Source organism: Manis javanica, chromosome 13, assembly GCF_040802235.1.
Source record: "Manis javanica isolate MJ-LG chromosome 13, MJ_LKY, whole genome shotgun sequence".
NCBI lineage: Eukaryota > Metazoa > Chordata > Mammalia > Pholidota > Manidae > Manis > Manis javanica.
In genome coordinates, this window is record NC_133168.1 from 79,227,087 (window position 1) to 79,239,757 (window position 12,671).

A 12,671-nucleotide genomic window follows, 5' to 3' on the forward strand; every position below is an offset into this window, starting at 1 on the left:
GAGAAGAAAAATCTCATGAGTCAGTGGAGCTTCTGGGTTACGTTAACACTATTACCTTATTTTCTAGTTGCATTTTAGATAGTTTGATTTACAGAAGTAGTCTTATAGCAAGCCCTGTGTGTGTTTCTAGTCTGTGTATATTTCTCTTATTTCCTAATTAGATTCTGAATGTGCGAGGAAATCGTCCCTGGTCAGGGTCTGGCACTGGATACATGATAGTATACATAGAGTAGCAACACAATATTGAACCAGTTATTAAAACTGTCACCTAACATTTTGAATTACAGTTGGTCCTTGAACAATGTAGGGGTTAAGGGTGCTGACCCCTATATGTTCTAAAATCTGCATTAACTTTTGATTCCTGAGAACCTGATAGCCTGTTGTTGACCAGAGGCCTAAATGATAACAAAAGCAGTTGATGGATGCATATAAAGTAAGCTAGAAAAAAGAAAATGCTTTTTCAAATTGTAACAGATCTCCAAAGAATTTTCCAATATATTTATTGAAAAAAAATCTGTGTGTAAGTGGATGTATGCAGTTCAAACCTATGTTGTTCAAGGTCAACTGTGCATTTTGATGTCAGTAAGTACCTGAGGTGATGTGCTTCAATAAGACTGAATGTGTGTCAGAATGTTGTGTTATTAGCTGGTGCCAAAAAACCATAGCTTAATTTCTTTTCGTTTCATGATTTGAAGAAGAAAGAAGATTGGATATAGATGAGAAACCCCTAGTCGTACAGTTGAATTGGAACAAAGATGATCGAGAGGGCAGGTTTGTCCTGAAGAACGAGAATGATGCCATACCTCCTAAGGTAGGTGCCCTGGTGTCCTCCCTGCGCTGTCCTGCGGGCCTGCTGGGTAGTTACGCCGCATGCTGGTGGGGGCGCTGTGGGGTCCGTTCTGTTCCGCTGCTCTTCCTAAGCCCCTCATGTCCCCACCTCCCAGGAAATACCGTGAGGGTAGTGCTGCTGCTCCCAGCCACACCCTTCACCTCATGGGAAAATCCCAGCTGCTGCTCCTGCTGTTTAAGAAGAGTTATATAAGCTTTCGTCACTAAGAGATTTAATCAGCTCATCAGCTCCAGTTTTTTTTTCTCAAACATAAAGTTAGAATATGTTTCAATAAGAATCAGAAGGGAAGATAAAACTTAAACAGCCTATTATGTGTGAGCTTTCAGATACAACTTAAAATTTCTTTTCTCATATGTGTAAGGCTAGAAATCAGTAAACTTTCTTGGGTTTCTTTGATGCTGTAATGATGATTCTGAAACCTTTTGAGGTGGTCAGATGCTTGTTGTAACTCTGGAATACTGTGAATTACACTGTAATTCTGTGGTAAGTGCATTTTAGCTGTAATTCTGTGGTAAGGGCATTTTAGCGGTAGGATTTACTATTGACAAGTGATAGCAAGTGCGAGGTTAATATTTTGCAAAAAACCTCCTGTTTGACTTTCCCAGCAGACTGGGAAGAGACTGCCATTAATCACTTTGGCAGCAGGGAACATTATGTTTGTGTGGCCACAGCGGTCCCTGTGGACAAGTGTGGATGTACAAGATGCATTCTGGCTCTAGTAATTTGTTGTATTTGCAGCAAATACACAGTGAAAGTGGACGTCTTTTTTTTTAGCAGTCCGCATTTCATTTCTGTACCGTGATTTTCAGCGAGGTGCCTTTCTGAGGTCCACAGGTCCGTGTCATTGTGCGTTGGAGCGCGACGCCACGTCAGGGTGCTGCTGAAGAGGCCAGGAATGGGAATGGAGGCGTTCATTTACAAGGCAGAAGGTGGCGCTTTCCCAGAAAGAGCCAGTCTTCTTTTCCCTGATTCTTTACATCAGCCTGTTAAGTTGTATAAAAAGTAATTGGTGTCACCATTTAGCAGACCATGTTATAAGTTAAGAATGAGCAAGCAAATAGGATGTGGAAATAAGAAGTTTCGCACACATACAGGTATTACAGCTTTGCTTCATGAAAGCTAATTTATTGTGACTGTTCTTCACATTTCTATTGAGGTTAAAGAAAACATAAAATTATTTAAATGCTTAGTTATTTCCTTATTTTCATTAGGTCCTTTTATCAACTTACTTTATGTAAATTATTTGGATTTTCATTTCTTGGAAGTCAGACTTTGTGACTCCCACTCAGTGTCCTTACTGGCTTTGGCTCTTTGGATTCCGCTGGCTTGTTAGTCTGGAATTGAGGTTAGATCACACGCCGTGAATGCACAGACCTTGAGTGTAACGCTCGTCAGGCTTTGATGAGCACACGCACATGCCATTGCCAGTTGAGACACAGAGTGTCTCCGTTGCCCAGACCTCCCGGGGGCAGCTGTCTTTTTGGCTGTCACGTGTGAGGTGAGGTCAGCTGGCCGTAGACAGCCTTGTGATGCTGGGTGCTGGCCGTGTTGTGATAATGTTACTTTTATCAGAAGGTTCAAAGTAATGGGCCTGAAAAGCAGGAAAAAGAAGGCGTTATCCAGAATTTTAAGCGAACACTCTCAAAGAAAGAAAAGAAGGAAAAGAAGAAGAGAGAAAAAGAAGCGACGAGGCAGGCGGCTGATAAGGATGGTGGCCCTCATCTCCCTGGCGGCGACACGTGAGTCAGCCCACTATGCCCCGTCCTCATGTCCAGGCCAAATGGTGTGACACAGCACTTCACTAAATTGCCAGCTAAATTGTGGAGAGAGGGGTGTCAGTAGGTTCCTGTTAGTCTGGCCCTTCTTGTGCTGAGGGAAGCAGCAGTCTGACCTCAGCCAGGCTGGTTGCTGACAATACCTGTCTCTCCAGACTTGGTGATCTGAGATGAGCAAGCCAGTGAGCACTGTGGTGTCGACACTGTCCCCATCGTCACTGGCCTCTCCTTCCACTTACGTTCTCTGGCTCCAGGGCCACAGTGGTTTCTCAGGCACCTCAAATGTGCTGAACACCTGCTCAGAGGTGGGCAAGACCATGAGGAAAGCAGGGGCCTATTTAAAGCTCACTCCAGCCCCACCACCTCCACTCTCTTCCCACCAGCCCCGTCATACATGAACTTTCCTCTCTAAAGATATTTGAGCTTCTGGCCACAGAGCCCGGGGAATAAGGGAAATGGTATACTTCGTTTTAACAGAAAAGAGCCATTGGAAGAACCCAGCCCCCCTCGCGTGGGGTCTCCAGTCTTGGTCAGCCCATCAGTTTGCAGGCTCTTACACTCCCTCCTGGCCTCCCCTCTGCCTTGGTGCCCACCGCACGGTCTCCACACGAGTAATCGGTGTTCATGTTAGAAAGTCGGGAACATATAGATTTGTCAGATGGGGAAAAGGAGTGGCCTGGCATCGCAGGAACCCAAAGAGAGCCGTTTGTTTTTGCTAAACAAATTTGTGCAGTTCATCTGTTTATGTGGACAGTTTTAAAACAAACGTAATCACAGCCTGTTAAAAATAAAACTTTGCATAAGAGATTTTCCCACTAAAATATTTACATCAATACATATTCACAAATATATATATGTTTTCACAAAGAAAATATATTAAGTGATTTAAATGATTAGGCAGGATTCTGTAATTGTTTTTCCATAATTTATGTAACTGGCCCCTTTTATGTGCTTCAGGTAATTTGTAGGTTTTTGGGTATTATAGGTAATATTCCAGTGAACATCCTGTTCATCTCTAGGGACTCATCTCATTTATCCCTTAGGAATATGCTAGAAGAATGGCTGCTGACAGTTTGGGATACCTACATCGCCAGATTGCCCCTAGAAGGTCTCCCACAGCCCACAGGCAGGCCTTTTTCCTCATACCTTAAGGACTGTTGGGTTTCACAGAACAATATGCTGTCTCTACAGTATACAGTATCTTTAATAAATTTATTTTGTCAGTAGCAACGTAGGTATCTTTCTACACATTCAAGCCTTTTTTCCATCAAAAAATGCAAATTGATTCTTAGTGTTCTGTAGTAATAACAATTTGTCAGTGAATGATAGAGTGGAATTTGAGCCCATTATGGATTATGTCAAAGTAGATTTAGATACTAATTTGTGACGCAGTGATGCCTATATGATGAACATGAACTCTTGAGTATAGTTACATAGTAAGGCTCTGATTAGATGGTTACACAAGAGAAAGAACTTGCATATATATATTGCTCATATATGAAAAATGTCAAAGAAAATGAGTTTAAAACAACTCTTGTGTACTGTTTTATCAACTTAGTGTGTTAAGAAAATGAACTACTTAAAATGAGTTAAGTTGTTCAATTTAAAAACTTTTAAAATTATTTTTATGATTAAAAATGACATCTTTGAAGTGTATATACCAAATTTTAGTCAAGTTTATCAGTCTTACCATAACACTGTTTTCAACCCATTATTCTAAATAATTGACTCCTTGTTATTAGAACTGTTGATGTGTTTCCATTTGAAAATTTAGCTTCAAGAAAGTGAACATTGGTAAATCTTTTTTTTGTTAAAAAAACATCTTCAGGGGTTACTGTAATTTTAAGACAGATTTTTACTACAATAAAGTATGTTCAATCCTTCAATTATTGTGGTTGGAAGGTCACGTCACTCATTGGGCCTGTTTACAGGTAACACTGGAAGTACTGAAATGTGTAATTTAAATGTTTTTCTTTAAGGTTTATTAATGAATGATTCTATTATAAATTATATAAACTCACTATAAAATTTAATGATAAATTTCTGTTTAGTTCAGAGTATTACTTTGCATTGAGAGAAAGTTCATCTTTATGCATGGTAAATACATATATGGCAGCCCATTCGGGTGCAGATGTAGCCAGATGACAGCTGCTGCTCTGGTTTCTGTGATGACAATACAACTGTTTCTGATAAAAAATTTAAAAACTTGTTGATTTTTCACAGTGAGAATTCTCGACTGGCTGCTGAGGTTTACAAAGACATGCCTGAAACCAGCTTCACCCGAACGATCTCCAACCCTGAGGTGGTCATGAAACGGCGGAGGCAGCAGAAGCTGGAGAAGAGGATGCAAGAGTTTCGGAGCTCCGACGGGCGGCCTGATTCAGGTACAGGCACGGGTGTTACTTGCTGGCACCTGCTTGTGTGCATGATGCCTGCAGAAGTCGCAGGGCAGGGCCACATGGCCTGCTAGCCACACTGTGCCCCACGTGGATCTGGGGCAGCATCGCTTTGCCTTAGTGGAAGAACTTGTCCACACCGGAGCTGTTGTAGTGACAGAGTTTTCCCCAGTGTGACTTTTCTTTTTTATTTAATTCTGGATATTTTTAAATACATAAGAGAGAAAGATGTAATGAGCTCCCCATGTGTTTATCATCAAACTTCCGTTTCACACCTGCTTCGCACATCCTGTCCCCATTTCCAAGCTATGTTATTTTGAAGCAAATCCCTAATTTATCATTATTTCCTCATACATATTTTGATACCTTTTCCTGAAAGGTAAAGATTCTTAAGAAACAAAACTGACCACAGCATCATTGTCACATACAAAAGAATTGACAGTAATTTCTTAGTGTTATCAGCTGCTTGCTTGTAGTTCAGATTGTCCTGCTGGCCTCCTATGATGCCTCAGTTGAGTTGGTCCAGGTAGAGCCGGCACCACAGTCGGTTAATAGGTCTTGTATGTCTCATTCTAAATCCCTTTTCCTCTCTTCCTCCACCTCCCAGTTTGCATATCTGTGGTCAGACTGTGGCCTGTAGTGCCGCCTTCTAGTTTTCCTCCTGTTTCCCGTGTCCTCAATTAGGTACAATACAGGTTAGGTTTTGAGGGGGGTGGGATAAGTACATGGGACAGAAGTACTTAACTTTAGTATCATCAAAGAGTGAGCAGTATTTATAAACATTTTTTGATAATGTATGGATTTAAAAATTCTCATCGTTTTTGCATTTATTGACTGTCCTTATGGATTCTTGGATTGTCACTTGGAGCTGTCGGGGTCTTGTCCAGCTGGCGCCTGAGTCTGACATGGCCCCAGTGATCTTGGCAAGCTTCCCTGTGTAGCAGTGTCTAGCCAGACTCCCATGTGCTTTGCCTGCCCCAGACCTGTCCTTACTGGTCAATCTCTGCTTCAGATTAAGCCTATTTAGTGGACACAGATGGGAAATGACGTTTTTTCACTACTTGGATTTTAGAAAATCTTATCTTTCCTCTTAACAATAAAATTCTTCTCTCCTAAGAACAATAGAATCATTATTTGCTTTTCCCTAAAAGACATAGGAATATCAAAATGAAAATACTTTTAATAACAATATGATACTGAAAACATTTTAGGCTTTTTGTAAAATTCGTTTGTGAATATATTCTCAAGGGTATGTTTGCCAAATTACTGTATCTTGAAGTCATAGAATTTATTCCTTCCAGTGTGGTTACCTAGCCACATTGATTTATCCTTAGGTTTGTTTTATTGTGCTTTTGCTTTTAGAGGTTTGCTTCTTTAAAATTTAATGTCATTTAATAGTTTCTTATTCACATCTACAAAACGGTGTATTTACAGAAGTCCAGCTTTGGTCCCTGTCAGTCCCTTAAATTAAATGACAGCATGCTGTGATATATACTTCTCCACATTTACTTTTATCAACTTTCCAGCATTTCCTGGAGATAACATTATTTCTGAGGGAAACAGATTGCAGAGTACACATGACCTTACTATTTGAGCTATAAATTGGTTTTGTATATTTATAGCTATTCAACATAAAACTTTTTTTTAATAATTTTTTTTTTTTTTTTTTTTTTTGCTGTCATTAATGTACAATTACATGAACAACATTATGGTTACTAGACTCCCTCTGTTATCAAGTCCACACCACATACTCTATTGCAGTCACTGTCCGTCAGCATAGTAAGATGCTATAGGATCACTACTTGTCTTCTCTGTGTTGTACAGCCTTCCCCGTGTCCCCCACCTACATTATATGTGCTAATCGTAATGCCCCTTTTTCCCCCTTACTGCCCTCTTCCCACCCATTCCTCCCCTATCCCTTTCCCTTTGGTAACTGTCAGTCCATTCTTGGGTTCTGTGAGTCTGCTGCTGTTTTGTTCCTTCAGTTTTTTCTTTGTTCTTATACTCCACAGATGAGTGAAATCATTTGATACTTGTCTTTCTCTGCCTGGTGTATTTCACTGAGCATAATATCCTCTAGCTCCATCCGTGTTGTTGCACATGGTAGGATTTGTTTTCTTCTTATGGCTGAATAATATTCCATTATGTATATGTACCGCATCTTTATCCATTCATCTACTGATGGACGCTTAGTTTGTTAACATTTCTTGACTATTGTAAATAGTGCTGCAATAAACATAGGGGTGCATATGTCTTTTTCAAACTGGGCTCCTGCATTCTTAGGGGAAATTCCTAGGAGTGGAATTCCTGGGTCAAATGGTATTTCTATTTTGAGTTTTTTGAGGAACCTCCATACTGCTTTCCACAATGGTTGAACTAATTTACCTTCCCACCAGCAGTGTAAGAGGGTTCCCCTTTCTCCACATCCTCACCAACATTTGCTGTTGTTTTTCAATGGTCTTTTCGATGTTGGTCATTCTAACTGGCATGAAGTGATATCTCATTGTGGTTTTAATTTGCATTTCTCTGATGATTAGGGATGTGGAGCATCTTTTCATATGCCTATTGGCCATCTAATTTCTTCTTTGGAGAATTGTCTGTTCAGCTCCTCTGCCCATTTTTTAATTGGCTTATTTGCTTTTTGTTTGTTGAGATGCGTGAGCTCTTTATGTAATTTGGATGTCAACCCCTTATCAGATATGTCATTTATGAATATATTTTCCCATACTGTAGGATGTCTTTTTGTTCTACTGATGGTGTCCTAAAACTTTTATTTGTAAATAGCCTGTATTTTAGCAAAGAAAATGCTTATTATAAAATTTCAAGTTAGTTATAAAGTAGTTTTACTTGTTAAAAATAGTAGTATAATCATCTGAGTTTCAAAAAAAATTGTATTTGAGAGCTATATCACTGATCCAGCCTTTCATAAAAATGTCTAACCTGATAGGTCATCATCTCTGTAGTTCTTGCATAACGTCACATCCAGGTGTTGTTTATGCATGGGTTGCCACCCTGTCACATCCCGTACACCTGTGAGCTTACTTCCTGGTTTTAAGGTCTCGAATGTTAGGACTGGCAGCATCCTCATTTGTGACAGGTCTGGCTGGAGAGGACTGCCTAACTGGGGACCCTTTCTCCTGACTCCAAGCCCGAGTCAGAGGATTGCCATCCCCATCCAGGTTATTTTTATAACTGTGATCCAGAATACGCCTGTGGGAGCAGGACAGAGCTGGCAAAGGGAGTCTGTGTCTGCACTCTAGCTGTGTTCACGGGACCAGCGTGGCTCTCTATTCTGTCTCTTCTCCGTTTGTGAGGTGGTCTATGGACGATGATTCTAAAATCGTGATCGCTTGGTGCTGCCCCATGACAGAGGTCGCTGGTAATTCCATTCCTTCTGAGTGAATGGAGCCCTGTGTCCCCATGGTGGAGGCTGGCCCTGGGATGCTTTGCCACCCCAACATCCATGTTTATTGTGACCCTTAGTGCTCTTGTGACAGAGCCTTAATCCTGTGTTTTAATGGAATTGCAGTATCAGTAATTCAAGAAAACCAGGAGAGTTAAGAATTTACTAGTTCCATAGATCATTTAATATTTATTTAGATTATAATTGATTTGATTAATACAATTAATATAATTTAGACTATTTTTGAGGCCCAAATTCTTGTTCAATCAAGGATTTGGAATGAATTCTAAATATATGACCTAAAAAATAGAGAAAAAGAAAATGAGGGGAAGGGAGAGAAGATCAAAAGATGAAGAAGAAAGGTAGTAGAAATTTTCAGAATGACAAAGGAAAGCTCAGTGACATCCACCCCACGTTCATCCACCCAAGCCTCTACAGGGACCTTGTGTGCATAGGAGGAGGCTGGACATCATTACTGAAATGGCGCTCCCCTCAGAGATTCCTTGAGGGACGTTCAAGTGTTGACTCGGTGGTGCGATATTGCAATGAAGATCGCTGGCTTAGACTGTCAGTTCAGACTGTCAGTTTTTGTTAAAAACTTAAAAATCTTTGTAAGAAATAGATTTGTAATGTGGATTAAGATGGAACATTTGTATGTACCAGTAACAATAAGGTGGGGAAGTCACACATCACTTCAGGCTATGTCCACAGAGACTCCTGTTTATTTTCCTCCATCAGTAGGGGTACTTTGATTGAAAAATTTAATATGATCTGTTAATAACCTGCTAAAGAGTTTTAAGCTGGGGATTTAGAAAGTTTTTAATTTGGCCTAATTTTCAGATCTGAAGCAATGACTTTGGAAGCAGAGTAGAGAAGTAGAGTGGCTGGAGCGGATGCAGGTGGACTGTTAGGGGAGCTGTGCCGCTGAGTAAGGAGTAGGTCCCTGAGCTCCGCCTCGGCCGTGGGGCTGTGAGCTCCGGAGGGTGCAAGGGACGTGGAAGAGGGAAAGACACCAGGAACCGGAGACAGCTGCCTGTGATGGGGTCTCCCAGGACGAATCTGTCCTCCTTATGGGTAGGCGTCGATCACCCATGGGGTGAGAGCCTTTGGGAGTGGGAGGCAGGTGTGTGTGCATGTGGCATGGAAGTGCTGGCGTGGCAGGAGACACCTTTTGAACTGGTCCTCAGTGACCCTAGAGTCCTGGTCAGCAGTAGGTGGAGATAAGACTTGGGAGTGATCTGTACTAGGGAAGCAATATCACTGGGTGCATAGATGAGTTTTTTTTAGTAGAATACAAAGAACAAAAATTTAACAGAAGGTCATTTTTACGAGGAGTTGGCAAAGAAAATAGAAAAAACATCCCAGAGAATTATGGAAGGGAAACAGCAGAACACCCAAGAAACAGAGCTTTCCCGTTGAAGGGGTATTGGGAGCTGAAGAACATTTTTCTGTATAGACTCCCAGGAAACCCCAAAAAACTAGACATTGTTCAGAAAATGGCTGTTCATGGTTAACATTAAGGAAGCCAAATAGATTAAGTTCCAGTGCTTTGTTTTTCATAAATACCTTAGGGAAATATATCCTTACTACCTCCTGTGAGGTTGGTGAGGACATGGACCAGGACGCAGTCCGTCTGCAAGTGGCAGCTGAGCCTCGTTTCCCTGTCTGGGAGGCCTGAGGGGTGGTGCCCCAACCCTGATGGTACAACTGCTCTGTATCTAACTTTCCAGCCAATCAGACGTGGCAGGTGACAGGCATTGACCCTGGACTGTGTAAAGCATTTCTAACACTCAGATGCACTCACTCATAATGCCTTCAAAGCACACGGGCACAGAAGTGTGTAAATGGCTCAGTTGATGGTTTATGGCACAGACACTATGCCACCGGTTATGGCCATGCATTTTCTTAGCAAGCCCTTCGTTAACACTGCGAGCCTTCCCTGGGAGTCTGTCCTACTGCCTCAGCTTCTCCTGGGCCGTCTGGGGAGCGGCAGAGCGCTGTGACAGGGACCCTGCAGTCCGGGGGCCTTTCACCTGGGCCTGCACGTCAGCTTGCTCATCTGCAGACAGTCCTGCCTTCATCTGATTGCTGAGTTGCACTTAAGCAACAGATTTTAGTGCACAGTAGGAAGTTTTAAGTTTACCTTCTCTCCCTTCCTCAATAAATCTCTGTCATGACGGTACACAAATGTTCTGTAACATTCAGATGGATGATAAACGTAATTCTATCCAGTAGCTAAATTTATTTGGCCACATAAGTATGAATTTTACACCTACCTCACGATGTGTCCTTTAGAAGTATGGCTCAAAATTACATTATCTGGGAGAACTGTACTGAATTTTTTTAATGGCTTTCTGATAAACCCTGTCCTTATATTTTTTCAGACCAAATAGTCTTTCATCCACCCGTGGTCTGTAACTTCGGGATTGCAAAGTAATTGTATGTTTCACAGATGTAAATTTTATTTGAAAAATTTTTGCCCATTTGCATCTAGTAGCTATCTGGATTGGGAGACAAGTCCATCTCTTAGCTTTCAAACCAGATGGTCCCGTTTGCTCCTTGGTGTCTCGTGTGTGAAGCACATAGCGTTGCTCAGTCTTTAAGATGCTTTCACTCATCTTCTTACGCATGTTTTTTTCTTGTAAATCACATCAAAACCGTATTTGGAAGTGTAGTTACACAAGGAGGGAGGGCATTTGGTGTGAGGGACAGGGCTGTGCATTGGCCACCTGTGCTCGGCCCTCTCGGCAGCCTTTCCTTACCCAAAAGCAGGGTCCTTTTTGAAAAGCCCAGTGGCGTTTTTCTCACCACACTGCATACGAGTGCTGTATGCATGCTCTTACCATCTCCCTCACATGCCTGCACACAGAGCGTAAAGCCTTCCAGAGGCGCCTGCTTCAATGGGAAGAAAGCCCAGACCCAGGACCAGGGTCCTGGGAGTCCTGCAGGATCTGGGATCTGTCTGACTGTACATCAGCTGTCCCTCAGCCCGGTCGTATGCCTGTGGCTTGGTCCCTCTGCCCACAGAGCCCTCCAGGATTGTGCTGCTGCCCCATCTCACTGCCCGAGGATCACGGCAGATCGCAAAGTTACAGAGAGGCCTTTCCTGGTCACCAAGTCTAGGAAGCTCTCGGCTCTCCCACGGCTGTGCTACCATCTTAAACTATTAGTTTGTTTTCTCACTAGTCTTCTTCCCTGCACCCCTCTCCCCCAACTAGAACATGAGCTGTTTGACAACAAGGACATCAGCCTGTTCATTGCTGTGTCCTCAGCATACAGGCAGCAGGGCCCTCGATCTGAGCAAGCTCATCTCTGGCAGTGTGCTCACCTGACTCCGTGCCTGTGCCAGCAGGTCCTTATTCTAGTACAGGTGCAGACTAGCTGATTCCTCAAAAGTCCAGCATTGTTTTACTGTGAGTCAAGTTGTCCATGTGCAATTTGTGCCAGACTTGTTGAAAAAGAAGATAGGAGGAATATAGCTAGAACAACTGTGTAGAATTAAAAAGAGGAAGGATTCCTGGAAATTTAGAACTTGCTTCACAAGATCCACAGATCTTTGAGTCAAGCCCTTTGAATTTACAGTAATGTAGGAAGCTCACCCAGAGTCGTGCATAGTAGAGGGGGATGGGGCCTTACGATCCTCCCCTGGGACTCTTTCATCCACACTTAAGATTTTAGGGTTTACCAATCTTAAATATTAAGTAGAAAGCAAATTATGACACCAAAAGAAACAATAATATATGTAGAATTCCATTAAAAGAAATGTGCAAACAAAAAAGGAAACCTCAGCCTGTGCAGAGTGCTCTGTTCTACTTGGTTTTTTTGCTCCCACTTGACTTCACAGCTACACATTACTTCTGGTTTTCAGGACCTGAGGGTAAAATAGAGCCTAGGGCTTTGGGGGCAAATGCCTGAGGAAACATCTTCAGACCCCCATACCTCAGGTGTGGTTTCTCATTCAGTGTTTTAAAATTAGTAGTTTTAATAGTTAACTTTGATTTGGGTTTTTAGTTCAAGTTTCAGATTGATGATCAGGAAGCAGAGTGTGTGGGGAGAATGGGGTCTAACAGCGTCGGGAAGGAAACGGGAGCAAGGCAGTGTGTCACACAGCGTCGGTCATGCAGCGAGGGGGCACTAGGTGAGCAGGTTTCTGCTGGTGCCTGTGCCCAGCTGGATGTGAACGTAGGTTCTCATACAGGTTCCATCTGCCTCACTGCAGCTGGAGCGCAGGTGCCCTTTGTTTAGAA

At 42.2% G+C, this 12,671-nt stretch overlaps 1 protein-coding gene across 18 annotated transcripts in view; it reads left to right on the forward strand.

Annotated features, from left to right (window-relative positions):
- The window catches only part of AFDN (afadin, adherens junction formation factor), a 126,308-nt gene that overhangs the window by 37,507 nt on the left and 76,130 nt on the right, over positions 1-12,671 (forward strand). For 10 of the 18 annotated variants that reach the window (XM_037020919.2, XM_037020925.2, XM_037020924.2 and 7 more), the window contains exons 3-5: positions 696-811; positions 2,423-2,589; positions 4,849-5,009. In XM_037020919.2, the coding sequence (XP_036876814.1) occupies positions 696-811; positions 2,423-2,589; positions 4,849-5,009 (444 nt within the window). The remainder of the gene's footprint in view (positions 1-695; positions 812-2,422; positions 2,590-4,848; positions 5,010-12,671) is intronic. The other 8 variants (XM_037020921.2, XM_037020937.2, XM_037020934.2 and 5 more) reach the window with 3 other exon arrangements.